The following is a 14,467-nucleotide window of genomic DNA, read 5'->3' on the forward strand; positions in this document are numbered from 1 at the left end:
TCACTGGAGGGAAAAATAGAAAGGAAAAGCCCACAGAGGTTGCCAGCAGCGCCCAGTATCACCAAGACATAGCACCTCGCAATACACCAGATTTCAAAAACGGCCTAGTGTTTCACCAAACTCCAAACTAACCACCGCCCCATGCCCCCGCCCCCTGACCCACCCGCCCCCGACCCGCCCCCGACCCGCCCCCGACCCGCCCCCGACCCGTCCCCGACCCGCCCCCGACCCGTCCCCGACCCGCCCCCGACCCTCCCGGCCGGAGCCCAAGGGCCACTTCCGGCCACTTCCGCCCCGCCCAGCCAGCCAGCGCGTGCGCTGTGGAGATGTTTGCGCGCCAGTTCCCAGCGCAGAGGGGCACACCCTGTTTCCGGCGCCCTGATGAGATTGCACAAGGCCCGGCGCCTGATCATGATGTGAGTTCCGGTTGCCGTGCTGAGTCGGAAGTGGGAACCCTTCGGCCCGTGAGACTTGTCGTGTCGTCGCTGGTGGCCCTTCAGGCTCTGGTAAGAGGAAATAGCTTGACGGGAGGGGATCGCTGAGTTTGCGATGAGATTTTCTTCTCCTAGCTGAATGCCACTCCAAGTCTCTGCACTCTTGCCTCCAAAATTGCTTCTCCTGTGCCTTCCTGACCCTTGACCCTCTCCCTCGTGAACTTCGACCCTTTCTTATTTGAGACCCCTTTATGGTGTCCCAGCTGCTGGCACCTCTCCCCCTTTTGCCGTTCCCCTCCAGGAACAGGCCACAGTGCTGGCCTTGCGTTATCTTTGACTTCCTTTCTCTAGAACGACGCCGAGTGGGTGGGTCTCCCTCCTTGCCAGGAATCCCTTATGGAACTTGGAGAGATGAAATGCAAAGCATAAACAACAAACAGCCAGATGTCAGAGAAGGGGGAATTAAGCACAATTCGCAGCAGTGAAACCAGTTGAATACATATGGCAAGATATTGACATTTCTTAAGGCAGGTGATCATTTCACTACTCAAAACTCCCCTGGCACTGTGCTTCGTGCTCCCTCATCAGTAGGTGGTGGAGGACACTGATAAGATTGAGTATCCGCAGCTCAGGAGCTTATATTTGATGGGTCTTCTCTTTGGAATCAGTTTTTCGCTCCCAGAGCAAGGACTCGTTTGGTCTCATTATTTTGGTCTCCTATGGGAACCCTCCTGAGATAAAAGGGGACCCGGGAAAGAATGCTTTTGGCGTTTTGTCTTGAGATCCTTCTAGCTTGTTGATCTGTTGTTAGGATTTGTTACCATTCTAGCCAGACGTGAAAGAATTTTGAGGTGGAAAGTATAACATTGAAAACATTTTCATTCCTTCTTGGTTTAATGCCTCACCAGGACAGAGACCTTAAAAAGCATGATTCACTATAGCATGATTTTGTCAGTCCAGTTTTACAAAGTAGTCTACGTATTTCCCTAAAAGTAACACCAAGTCTAATGTTAAAACATTTGTGTGCTCTCCTCTTTAAGAGCTGACAATGGCCCTTAGGGATTAGCAGTACTGTTCATAAACAAAAGAGTGAATGGCAGTAGGGAAGGTAAGAGGATTTTGTAGGACTGGAAGTGAATACTTACTGTAGATATAAAACCTTGCAGTAAGTATATCAGAGTGAAATGTGCTTTTAAGTAGGACATTTTTTTTTAAGGTTTTATTTATTTACTTGACAGATAGAGATCACAAGTAGATGGAGAGGCAGGCAGAGAGAGAGAGGAGGAAGCAGGCTCCCTGCTGAGCAGAGAGCCCGACGAGGGGCTCGATCCCAGGATCCTGGGATCATGACCCGAATCGGAAGCAGAGGCTTTAACCCACTGAGCCACCCAGGCGCCCCTAAGTAGGACATATTAAAAAGGAAGCAACTCTGGGGCGCCTGGGTGGCTCAGATGGTTAAGTGTCAGACTGCCTCAGGTCATGATCTCTGGCTCCTGAAATGGAGCCCCAGTTCGGGCTCCCTGTTCGGGGACCCGCCAATGCCCTCCCCACCCCCCAACCCCTGGCTCATGTTCTTGTGTAATCTCTCTCGTAATCTCTCTCTCTCTCTCTCTCTCTCTCAAATAAATAAATAAATAAATAAAATCTTTTAAAAAAAAAAAAAGGTAATCAAATCCAAGAGCTCCTAAGGTTTGATGGTGGCACCATCCCAAAGACTGACAACAGAATGGTGCTGTATCTCTGTATGGCAGTGGAAAATAAGAGATTATAAGTAATTGGTGACATTGAATATTAAAATAGACAAAATATTGGGGCACCTGGGTGGCTCAGTCATTAAGTATATGCCTTCAGCTCAGCCCATGGTCCCAGGGTCTTGGGATCAAGCCCCATCTCGGGCTCCTTGCTCAGCAGGAAGCCTGCTTCTCCCTCTCCCACTCCCCCTGCTTGTGTTCCCTCTCTTGTTGTGTCCCTCTCTGTCAAATAAATAAATACATTTTTTTTTTAAATCAGGCTTCCATTTCATCAGACCTGTTGGAGTGGGTGATATCTAGGTACTGTTAAATTTGTGAGACCATCGAACGTATCTTTACTGACATCTCCACAAAGGTTCCCAGCATTCTTCCCTTTTTCTGTGAAACTTTTCTGTAAGTGGTTACACAGTATTGGACTATGTAAGTAGTTTTTTCACAGCTTTGAAGTTCATACGAGAAGGATGAACTTAGTAAGGTAGGCAGAAATTTTTTGTTCTTCAAAAAGACATATAGCAGAGATGACAAGAGATTTATTTCCATTCTCTATTCTACACATCCTGAGATACCAAAGAGCCTCAAGTGTCTGACCCAGAAGCTTGACCTGCTACTGCAACGCAAGACACACAGTAAAGCCCTTACCTTGAAATAGGATCATGGGTGCCTTCAAAGGAGGTCAGGAGTAATGATATGTAAGATTGAATCATTTAATAAAGATTTATTTGGGACTTTGTGATTGTGATATATAATTCCAGACACAGAAAAAAAACTAATCAGATATGAAATTATACTCAAATTGCTTACTGTCTAGCAAGGTAGAGGTCTGCTTTAGGAATATAACGTAGGAAGTTATAAATCCTATTATAAAATGTAATGGGAAGCTAACGTCTTTTTTTTTTTTTTAAGATTTATTTGTCTTAGAGAGTGCACATGTGCATGCAGCAGGGAGGGGCAGAGGGAGAGGGAAAGAGAGTCTTAAGCAGACTACAGTTGAGTGTGGAACCTGACATGGAGCTCCGTCCCACACTCTTGAGATCATGACCTGAGCTGAAACCAAGCACTGGACACTTAACCGACTGTGCCAACCAGGCACCTCAGCTTCTTTTTATAATGTAACTGTAATATTGAGAAAGGATAAATCCTGTTTATTTGTCTTGATAGTCTTAGGAGTTTATCTTTTCATATGTTCTGTATTTCTGACTTTCACCTTGCTTCCTTTCTACCTCTTAGAGGTGCAGATAATGCATCTCCTTTGTATTGTTTGTTTTAATTTGTTTATTTGAAAGAGAGAGGAGAGAGAGAGAGAGAGAGCAAAAAAGAGGTGGGGAGAGGCATAGGGAGATGGAGAAGCAGGTTCCCCACCGAGCAGGGAGGCAGATGCAGGGCCTGAACCCAGGACCCTGGGATCATGATCTAAGCTGAAGGAGAGGCTTAACTGACTGAACCACCCAGGCACCCCAAGATTATTTATTTATTTGTTTCTCAAGGAGAGGACACACAAGCAGGGTTGGGGGTGGGGAGCAGCAGGCATAGGGGTAAGCAGACTCCCCGCTGAACAAGGAGCTGAATGTAGGACTCAATTCCAGGACCCTGGGATCATGACCAGAGGCAAAGGCAGTCACCTAACCTACTGAGCCACCCAGGTGTCCCTAAGATTTTATTTTTAAGTAATCTCTACTCCCAACATGGGGTTTCAGCTTAGAAACTCAACATCAGGAGTTGCATGCTCTACTGCCTGAGCCAGTCAGGTACCCCTCAGGCTGTTTTTAAAAGCCCATTCAAGGGGCGCCTGGGTGGTTCAGTGATTAAAGCCTCTGCCTCCAGCTCAGGCCATAATCTCAGGGTCCTGGGATCGAGCCCTGCATCGGGCTATCTGCTCAGTGGCCAGCCTGCTTCTCCCTCTCTCTCCACCCGCCTCTCTGCCTACTTGTGATCTCTGTCTGTCAAATAAATAAAGTCTTTAAAAAAAAAAAAAAAACATTCAAACTGGCTTACACAGTATAGGGAGATCTGTTGGCTTTTTTTTTTTTTTTTTTTTTAAATAACTGAAAGACTCCATCTTTCAACACTGTTTTCCTCTATCTTGACTTAGTTTGGTGCTAGGCTTCTTCTAGATGGTGGAAAGATGGCAATTCCAGGTTTGTTTGTTTGTTCTTAAGATTTTATTTCTTTATTTGACAGACAGAGATCACAAGTAGGCAGAGAGGCAGACAGAGAGGGGAAGGGAAGCAGGCTCCCTGCTGAGCAGAGAGCCCGATGGGGGGCTCGATCCCAGGACCCTGGGATCATGACCTGAGCCGAAGGCAGAGGCTTTAACCCACTGAGCCACCCAGCTGCCCCTCCAGTTTATTTCTTAACCCTGCTTAGCCTTTCTTACCAAGCAGGAAAAAATAGTTCCCTTTTCTGTAGGTTCAGCCAAAGGCCTGAAGCTGGGTGTTCATTGATCCTGATAGGCCTTGTCAGTGTCTTGTGCCCACTCCTCAATCAGTCACTTTGGCCTGAGTATGATGCGTTCTTTTTGGCCAGGCCAGATTTATATGCTCATTCCCGGAGCTAGTGAGTGAGGCCATCCCCTTCTGAACACATGGAGAGGATGGGATGGATCCTCAAAGGAAAAATGTAGGGTGTCATGTTGAAAAAAAGAGGATGTTTCAAAGACAGAAAATGACAAGAGTTCCCTATACTTCTTGCATGCCTCTGGACCTTGGGGTACCTTAAGTTAGAGGTAGGGTGGTGATCAGCCAACAATGAGACAATCGTTAGCATCTCTACGTGAATTAGGGGTAACAGTTAAGCTTATGCAGTGGTTAAGTGAGGGGGAAGTCCTCTCAAGGAGCATTGTGAATTCCAGCACTAAAGGTGCTATTTTTATTTTTGGGTTATTAAGCTTAACTAAACTATGCATTGCAAAAAATAAAATATATAGAGCAACAGCTAATAGTTCATTTCCTTAAGCAGTAAAGCCCAGAACAATGCTGGGAGGTGACCAGACTGTGTGCCTAAGTCAGTACAGATAATTAGCCATTGCCTCTTACGCAGAAAACACAACCAAGGAGTGTGAAGCAACTGGTGGAGGTGTCTCAGAATTGTCAAGAAGTGTTAGAGTCTCTCTTCCTCCAAAAAATAAGGGTAACTTTTCCGAATTGTATTAGCTTTTGTTGATATGATTCTGTAGGGAGTCTTACCTCAGGAGATTAAAGGTAGACCCAAAAAATTTTTTTCTCCTTCCCTCATTCTTTAAGGCCTCTGTCCTTTTAGCGGTTCAATATCCTTGTGAGCCGAATATTCATACCATTTGTCTCTTCCCCACCCTTTTCAGGGTTGTATTTCTGTGCTTGTGGCCCTAAAAGTTCAGGAAGGGGAGAAAGCTTTCAGGGCACTCCACTCACGCACATCCTGTCGGGCCTCTGAGTCCCCTTGGTGCTTGAATGAGGAAGTGTAATCAGGCAGGTGCAAACACAGGCTCAGTCAGCTCCGCTAAATACCTTTGAGGTAAATACCTGTTTGCTGTTCCACATTAGGAATTTGGTGTGCGAACAATGAATCTTGGAACACTGAAAAAATAAAATAAAAATTTTTTTAAAAAGGAATTTGGGGCGCCTGGGTGGCTCAGTGGGTTAAGCCTCTGCCTTCGGCTCAGGTCATTATCCCAGGGTCTTGGGATCGAGCCCCGCATCGGGCTCTCTGCTCCGCGGGGAGCCTGCTTAGCTTCCTCTCTTTGTCTGCCTGCCTTTCTGTCTGCTTGTGATCTCTATCAAATAAATAAATCTTTAAAAAAAAATTAAATCTAGAATTAAGCAAAGACCATTTGGTTTTTAGTGGAAGAAATCTCAATTGTTACAACCCTCAGGGTAGAGATAAATTGCTTAATACATATTTAAAACCCACAACACATTGCTGATTAGGTTCCTGTCCTGATTTGCCGTTCCATGTTTGATGTAGGCTTACAGTTAGTTTATATGTAGCTGAGGAATTCCTGGCTGCAGTATTAAGTCCTAGAAGCCTGAGCAAGCGCCATCTTACTTTCATGGTGCATGAGAGCTAGTTGGCCGTCCTAGAGACTTACAAGAAATGTGTAGCTGGGACGCCTGGGTGGCTCAGTTGGTTAGACGACTGCCTTCGGCTCAGGTCATGATCCCGGAGTCCCGGGATCGAGTCCCGCATCGGGCTCCCAGCTCCGTGGGGAGTCTGCTTCTCCCTCTGACCTTCTCCTCGCTCATGCTCTCTCTCACTGTCTCTCTCTCTCAAATAAATAAAATCTTTAAAAAAAAAAAAAAAAGACAATCTTTCTCCAATAATGCTAATTACTGTTCATTCTTTAAAAAAAAAATGTGTAGCTGTTACCCTATTATTTTTCAGTCAGTGCCACATTGTTGTTACAGTGAGTAGATGAGTTCCCTCATTGACTGCAGTAATTCTTTCTGGTTAGCCTATTTTTTAAAGGTATGGCAAATAGAAATGTGTCAACAGATAAATGCATTCCACTTGAACTTTTTTTTTTTAAGATTTTATTTATTTATTTGACAGACAGAGATCACAAGTAGGCAAGAGGCAGGCAGAGAGAAAGAGGAGGAAGCAGGCTCCCCGCTGAGTGGAGAGCCCAATGCAGGGCTCGTTCCCAGGACCCTGAGATCATGATCTGAGCTGAAGGCAGAGACTTTAACCCAGTGAGCCACCCAAGCGCCCCTCCAGCTTGAACATTTTTAAAGCTTTTTGGTTTTAGCCACCCCCAAATCAAGCCAACTTATCCATTTGGTGGGTTTGTAACCATTTTGCCAAAAATATCTTGAATGTTGGAACAGGAATTGGAAGGTCTTACCCAGAGCCTTTTTACATGCGTTGTGTTCACAAAATGGGGAAGGAACCAACTGTAGGTATAATCCCAGCTGTCGTCGTATCCGCCCCTCCGTGTCTAATACCTGTCCTCTTTGCAGCCCCTCCCCCTAGGTCTGCATGGAGGATACTTTAAAGTGAAATGACAGACCAGGAGAATAACAACAACATCTCAAGTAACCCCTTTGCTGCTCTTTTTGGCTCCCTGGCTGATGCCAAGCAGTTTGCGGCAATCCAAAAAGAGCAGCTGAAGCAGCAGTCTGGTAAGTAGGGGAGCCCGTAGCAGCGGAGATGACCTAGATTAGGGTCTTCCCAAGTGAAGTCTTAGGGTTGGTAATTGCAATTGGAATCGACCTGGGGGCAGAGGTCAGGCTTTTTGTTCATTTAGGCATAAATTGGGGTTTTTGTTCATTTTTCTTCTTTGTTTCATTTTTGGGTCCTGTTCCCCCCACCCCACCCCCCTGCCAGCTGCATAAGGAGAGACCAGATAACAGGTGGTTCCATAGTAACAGATGCTAGTCGTGATCCCAGTGCTGTCGAGCTGTTTATTTTAAAAATCACCTAGCAAAAGCTCATTTCAATCATAGGAAGATGAGGTTGTAGCCATAGGTGTAGAAAGCAGGTTACATGTAGCTGTAGAGAGCAGATGTATAAAAGGAAGAATTACAAAAGCTTTTTGGCTTTTTGGTAGACAAGTAAGTGAAATTTGTTCTGAAGCTTGGTGCTTCAGAGTTGATCCCAAGCAAAATACCTCTTCTGTTCCATAGAGTGGCCCCTTTCATAGCATAATGCTGTTAGAACAGCTTTCTAAGAAAATCTAATCCTTCGGGAGGGAGACAAACCATAAGAGACTCTTAATCTCTCAAAACAAACTGAGGGTTGCTGGGGGGAGGGGGGTATGGACGTTGGGGAGGGTATGTGCTATGGTGAGTGTGTAAGCCTGATGATTCACAGACCTGTACCCCTGTGGCTAATACTACAATATATGTTAATAAAAAATAAAAAATAAAATTTTAAAAAAAGGAAAGAAAATCTGATCCTTTGCCTTAATGTGAAAAAAGAAATCAATAATATCTCACTAGTCAGAAAAATGGGTTTCCTCATTTAGGAGGCCAGTGCCTTATCCATTAGGCAACTGGGGCTGGGTTTCCTCATTTAGGACCAAAATTAAGATTGGGTCTAACTTCCTCCTGTGAGAAGACATATAGCCTAGAGGAATTAATATGGTGTTTCTCAAATTTATTAGTCTTTGGAGGGTAGTCACGATCTTTCAAGCCAGAAATTGCTCCCTTTCTCCCTCTAAAGAGAATAATAGTATTTTTTGGAAAAGAGAAATGTTTGTGTTTTCCCTTTATTTTGTTTATTTCATAAGTACTGGTATACATAGCTAAGTCGTAGCCTTGCTCCTTTTTCAGGACTGAATAAAAAGGAGGTAAGGGCAAGACAGATGAGTAATGGACAAGTGATGATGAAGCAAAGGGGGAGTATATGTAACATTGACTTTCTACCGTGATAGAAGGAGGCAACTCTGGGTCTCCGTCTGTCTCTTCCAGATTCTTGCATTAGGAGATTGTAGGAGGAAAAGGGACATGGGGAATAGGAATATAAGAAAATGGGGAAATGTGATTTATGAGTATGTGGTTGGGGGAAATTTTGCTACAAAGGTTCTTAGCACCTGTCGCTTTCAGGGTTCAGCAGGGAACTTAATCGTATAGGAGTAGAGTGACAGATGCTTGTCCTTCTGGCTGTGAGCAGACTTCAGGCTGGTTAGAGTTGGGAGCGTTGCAGGCACCGAGCCGGGGGATAAATCAGGTACATGCGTTCCTGTTACTATTTTGGCTTCTCCTCGTTTTAGTTTGTTTATACTGAGTTTAGCATGCCACCAGGTCTAACCTGTTTTCCACCAGCAGTTAGAACTCTGCCAAAACCTTTGGCCTCCTGTGTTGAGCTTCACAGTGACTAAACTCACCATACTAAAGCAACTCTTAACCTCTGAGTGTTTTACCTGGCCTTTCAGAAAATCACTGTCAGTAGAGAGAAGCAGATGCACACGCATGTGGCTTTTGGTAAACAGCACCACACTTGTACTCCTTCAGCCTCAGTTCCATTCCGAGAGGCAACTCTGTCTGCTGACAGCCAGAAGGACAGGCATTCTGTCACATTACTCCTGTATAGTTAAGTTCTCCTCTGAACACCGAGAGCAATAGGAACTAAGCATCTATGTAGCAAAATTTCCGTCAGCCACCTACTCATAAATCATATTTTCCCATTTCCTTATAATTCCTATTCCTCACTCCCCTTTTCCTCCTACGATCTCCTAAGGCAAGGTTGCTTTTTACAGAAATAAAGAGATCCAATCAATAAAAGAAATAGTAACAAATTAGAGGAGGAAAGATTCAGATAAGCAGTTTATATGCAACAATCAAATGACTTTAAAAATCCAGTCTCACTAACAATTGGAGCCCCGCCTAGTGATACGGGGATATGTTTACTTATGAAATTTGTGAGGATTTGAGCAGGTGCACTCTCAGACTGCTGAGGGCTTTGTAATAAGAGCAGTCTTTCTGAGGATGATTTGGTAATAATGTTAACTTTTAAATGTGCAAACTCTTTAACTTGGCAGTTCTGCTTCTGCAAATTTACCTTACAGAGATATTCACACAGGCGTACAAAAAAGAGTTCTATTTGGTGCAGTAGTGTTCGAAATCATGAAAAATTGGAAACAGCCCCAATGTTCATCAGTTGAGAAGTAGCTATACAAGTCAGAGTGTGTGCATACAATGCAATACAGTGCAGCCATTACACAGAATGAGGTGGGCCTATAAATGACCTAGCAGGGAAGGATGTTGGTGCTGATTAAGTTTTATTTTTTTTTAAAGATTTTATTTATTTATTTGATAGACAGAGATCACAAATAGGCAGAGAGGCAGGCAGAGAGAGAGGAAGGGAAGCAGGCACCCTGCTGAGCAGAGAGCTCGATGTGGGGCTCAATCTCAGGACCCTGGGATCAAGACCTGAGCTGAAGGCAGAGGCTTTAACCCACTGAGCCACCCAGGCACCCCGGTGCTGATTAAGCAGGCTAAAAAGCAGTGTATATAGTATGATTCCCCCCCACTTTTTTTAAACTGAAAATCCTAGCGATAAACATTAGCACCAGAATAAGGGGGGTGAAAAGTCTGAAACACTTTGCTAACTTACATAGTTGTCCATAGGGAATTGGTTCAGAGGAGACTTTTTATATTGTGTTTTCGTATACAGTTTGGAATTATTCAAATACATGTGTTCTTTAAAATCGGGGGGGAAAAAGCCATATATTTAAAATAATTAAAGGCATATTGATCTATTACAGGTAATTCTCTGTTCACTAAGATTCTATAGGGAACGCAGTGTTGCTATTTTTGGTAGTATGGAGTGAAAAAATAAAATGGAGTAGGAGGATAACATTTTTGATTTGTAAAATGTGGTGGGATTTACAGCCAGGGTTTTCAAAATCTTGTACTTAAGATGTTACGCAATACAACACTCAAGAGAAGAAAAGAAAAAACACACAAATAATCCAGTTTAAAAATGGGCAAAGGATCTCTATAGACGTTTTTCCAAAGAAGACCTATAGCTGACGAACAGGTACACGAAAAGGTACTCAGCATCACTCCAAAGAAATGCACATCAAAACCAGAGTGAGGTATCACCTCATACCTATTAGAATGGCTACTATCAAAAAGACAAGAAATAACAAGTGTCAGTGAGGATGTGGAGAAAGGGAACCCCCTGCCCCCGCCCCAGTGCACTGTTGGTGAGAATATAAAATGCTGCAGCCGCTATGGAGAACATTATAGAGATATTTCAAAAAATTAAAAATAGAACTCCCATATAATCCAACATTCTACTTCTGGGTATTTACACAAAGAAAACAAAACACTAACTTGAAAAGATCTTTGCACCCCTGTGTTTGTTGCAGCATTGTTTATAATAGCCAAGACATGGAAACAGCCTGTGTCTGTTGATGGGTGAATGGATGAATAAAATATGATACACACACACGCACACACCACACACACAATGGGATATTATTGCCATTTGCAGAACATGGATGGACCTGTGTGCAATGAAACCGGTCAGACAGAAAAAGACAAACAAATGTTCTCAGTTATAGGTGATATCTAAAAAAGAGAGAAAGAAAGCTCATAGATACAGAGAACAGATTGGTGGTTGCCCGGGGTGGGGTAGATACAGGGATCAAAAGGATGAGACTTCAGTTATAAAATAAATAAGCCATAGGGATATAATGAATAGCATGTGACTGTAGTTAATAATAGTATATTGCATATTTGAAAGTTACTAGGTAGATTTTAAAAGTTCTCTTCACAAGAGAAAACAATATTTATAACTATGTTGACAGATGTTACCTAGAATTATTGTGTTGACCATTTTGCAATATATACAAATAGCAAATCATTGTGTTTTATACCTGAAACTAATAAGAATGTTATACGTCATTTTTTAAATGTTACACCTCAGTTTTTTAAAAAAGATGTTGCCTGACTTGAGATATTCCCTAATTAGATAATTAACTTGTTTCCCATCCAGAATTATCTTTCTCTTGATAACATTTATCATTTTTGATAGTATGCTTGGTTCTCTTAAAGAGAGGAGTTTAACTGTTAATGGCTTACATTTTCTGGCAGATGAACTCCCAGCTAGCCCAGATGACTCGGATAATAGTGTGTCAGAAAGCCTGGATGAATTTGATTACTCTGTGGCTGAGATTAGCCGCTCCTTCCGTTCACAGCAGGAAATATGTGAACAACTCAACATCAATCACATGATCCAAAGGATCTTCCTCATAACTCTGGACAACAGTGAGTTACAGACCTGGAGCTGGTCTGTTCATTACTCTTCCCTTCCTGCTTGGGCGAGGAACTTGCTCTTAGAAACTTATTGTATCTAATGGTTAAACAAACCCACTGTACTCCTTCTGGATGTGACCTAAAAACAGTATTTAGACACAGGTGCAGCTTTGATTACCATTTTGGTACAGACTGGACCATATAGCTCCTTGCCTTTACCACCTTAAAAGGGAAACGCGAGTGGTAGCCAAATCCTTTTTCCTCTCAGAGGTGACCTGAACATTTAGACGGAAGCCCGACGCATCAGGTCATGTTTCCCTCCATGTCCTATCTGTGGTTAAACCCCAAAGTAGGTGCTAATATCTGGGATTCATGATGTTAGGTTTATAACAAAACCTGACATGCTCTTTGACTCTTTGAAAAACCTTAAGTCTTTAGATACTGCTTTGTGTGTCAAGATTACCCTGATAATACCTGAGTCAGACTTGGAGTTCAAGAGAAATGCTGTCGGGATCGGTTGTCTGTGTAAGACAGAAGCGTTATCCTTAACCTGCCAGATTAAAATCATTTCCCAGGTGACCCCAGCTTGAAAAGTGGGAATGGCATCCCTAGCCGTTGTGTGTATTTGGAAGAAATGGCAGTAGACCTGGAAGATCAAGACTGGCTTGATATGAACAATGTGGAGCAGGTACCATTTCTGATGTTCCTTTCAAGAGTGCCTTCAGCACAGACTAGCCATGCAGTTGAGCCCTGCTTGTGTTTCTCCAGCTGCGACATTGCTTATGTAACTCTATCTCTTGACATTATCTGTGGTGTTCCTCTTTGGGGATCTTCTCGTTTACCATGGCCACATATTTGAATTCCTGGAGTGACCTATCTGTGCCTCTCGGATGGCAGTTGTTACCTCTGTCACATGTAGTGGCCTTTTTTTATGTACCTGTTTTATCTCCCCTGTCAGACCCTTTAGTTCTCGAGAGCAAGGCATCTTTCCCAAAATCAAAACTGTGTTTTACCTTGTAAGTGCCTAATGAACATAAAAGGAATAAAACTTTAGTAGGACAGACACTTGACAGCTTGTAGTTTAACTTTATGTGTTTAAATTATCTTTATATCTTTATATAAGACTGAGTAAGGCCAGCAGTCACGCAAAGGAGTAAATTCCATGTATAAGTTCAATCGCTGATTCTCCACACCATTCAGCAAATACTGTTTTAATACATACTGTATGTATGCTAGGCTGTACTAGATACTTGAACTCTATTTGGGAGAACTGTACAGGTGACTTTTGAGCAACATGGGGGTTAGGGGCCGTTGAAAATCCACACATAACTTCTGACTCTCCAAAGACTTTAACTAATAGCATACTGTTGCCAGGAAGCTTTATGGATAAGAAACAATAAAGTCAGCTAGGGAAAAGAAAATGTTACAAAAAAAATCAGAAGCGAGAGAAAATGCATTTACAGTGCTGTTCTGTATTTATTGAAAAAATAGCCATGTCAAACCCATATAGTTCAAGGATCAACACATACAGTTATGTTTATATACCTAATATTTTCTAAAGTATAAGGGCGGAACTTATATTCCCCCTTCACTCTACATCCTGTGACTCTGGCAGTAACCTGTGTCAAAATGACCTACATCTTGATGTCCTAAGATTAACTTTGCAGCGGTTTAGCGTTTCGTTTGTTTGCTTTTCTTGAAGGCTGTCTTCGCTCGCTTGCTACTTCAGGACCCGGGCAACCACTTGATCAACATGACTTCTTCTACGACGTTGAATCTCTCTGCTGATCGAGATGCGGGGGAGAGGCACATTTTTTGTTACCTTTATTCCTGCTTCCAAAGAGCTAAGGAAGAGGTAAGGAATATTTCCCATTGAGAACTGTGTGGTACTCTTGGGTTTGACTTTAACATGGAAGCCAGAGAATTGGATGAGTGTCTTTTATATCAGTTTATATACATCATAATATATCGGGAACTAGAAATGAGAGGCACTAGGAGTTGTCAAAAGTTTTCGTTTGTATTTTCGGTGGCTTGGGGTCTACCCCTTCCCCAGTTAACCAGGGCCTCTTATTCTCCTACAAACCTGAAAAAGTCATGCTCTTAAAAAGTTCAGGGGAGGGGGCGGGGAAAGGTGTGATAGACTCATTTCCACTGAGCTGTAAATAACAGAGTGCACTAAGCTTCGTCACTTCAGGATAAGAATTCTAGCAGTTAGGAGATTCTTAACACCAAAGAAAGAACTCATACAAATTTTCAAGCATCCACAGGACAGCAGTACTGTTCTGGGGTACATTGCCTTTTCATTCCATTTGCTGTGGTCACCCTTGTTCAGGTCATAGAGCTAGACTCTTCCCTCTCTTCTTCATTCTATTTCCAGATTACCAAAGTTCCAGAGAACTTGCTTCCCTTTGCAGTGCAGTGCAGGAACCTCACTGTGTCCAATACCCGAACAGTCCTCCTCACCCCAGAGATCTATGTTGACCAGAACATTCATGAGCAGCTGGTAGATTTGATGTTGGAAGCCATCCAAGGAGCCCGTGAGTACATAAGCAAGATCACTGAGTTTCTACATTTTGGTTTCCAAATTAAAGTCCTTTAATTGCAT

The 14,467-nt window shown here is 43.1% G+C and overlaps 1 protein-coding gene across 1 annotated transcript in view; it reads left to right on the plus strand.

Annotated features, from left to right (window-relative positions):
- Positions 1-368: 368 nt before the first annotated feature.
- UBE4A (ubiquitination factor E4A) overlaps positions 369-14,467 on the plus strand; it is a 41,672-nt gene continuing 27,573 nt past the window's right edge. The window contains exons 1-6 of the mRNA XM_032360425.1: positions 369-506; positions 7,117-7,278; positions 11,701-11,874; positions 12,438-12,550; positions 13,565-13,717; positions 14,240-14,399. Coding sequence (XP_032216316.1) covers positions 7,158-7,278; positions 11,701-11,874; positions 12,438-12,550; positions 13,565-13,717; positions 14,240-14,399 — 721 coding nt within the window. The 5' untranslated portion in view covers positions 369-506; positions 7,117-7,157. The remainder of the gene's footprint in view (positions 507-7,116; positions 7,279-11,700; positions 11,875-12,437; positions 12,551-13,564; positions 13,718-14,239; positions 14,400-14,467) is intronic.

The sequence above is a fragment of the Mustela erminea genome, chromosome 9, assembly GCF_009829155.1.
Source record: "Mustela erminea isolate mMusErm1 chromosome 9, mMusErm1.Pri, whole genome shotgun sequence".
Classification (NCBI taxonomy): domain Eukaryota; kingdom Metazoa; phylum Chordata; class Mammalia; order Carnivora; family Mustelidae; genus Mustela; species Mustela erminea.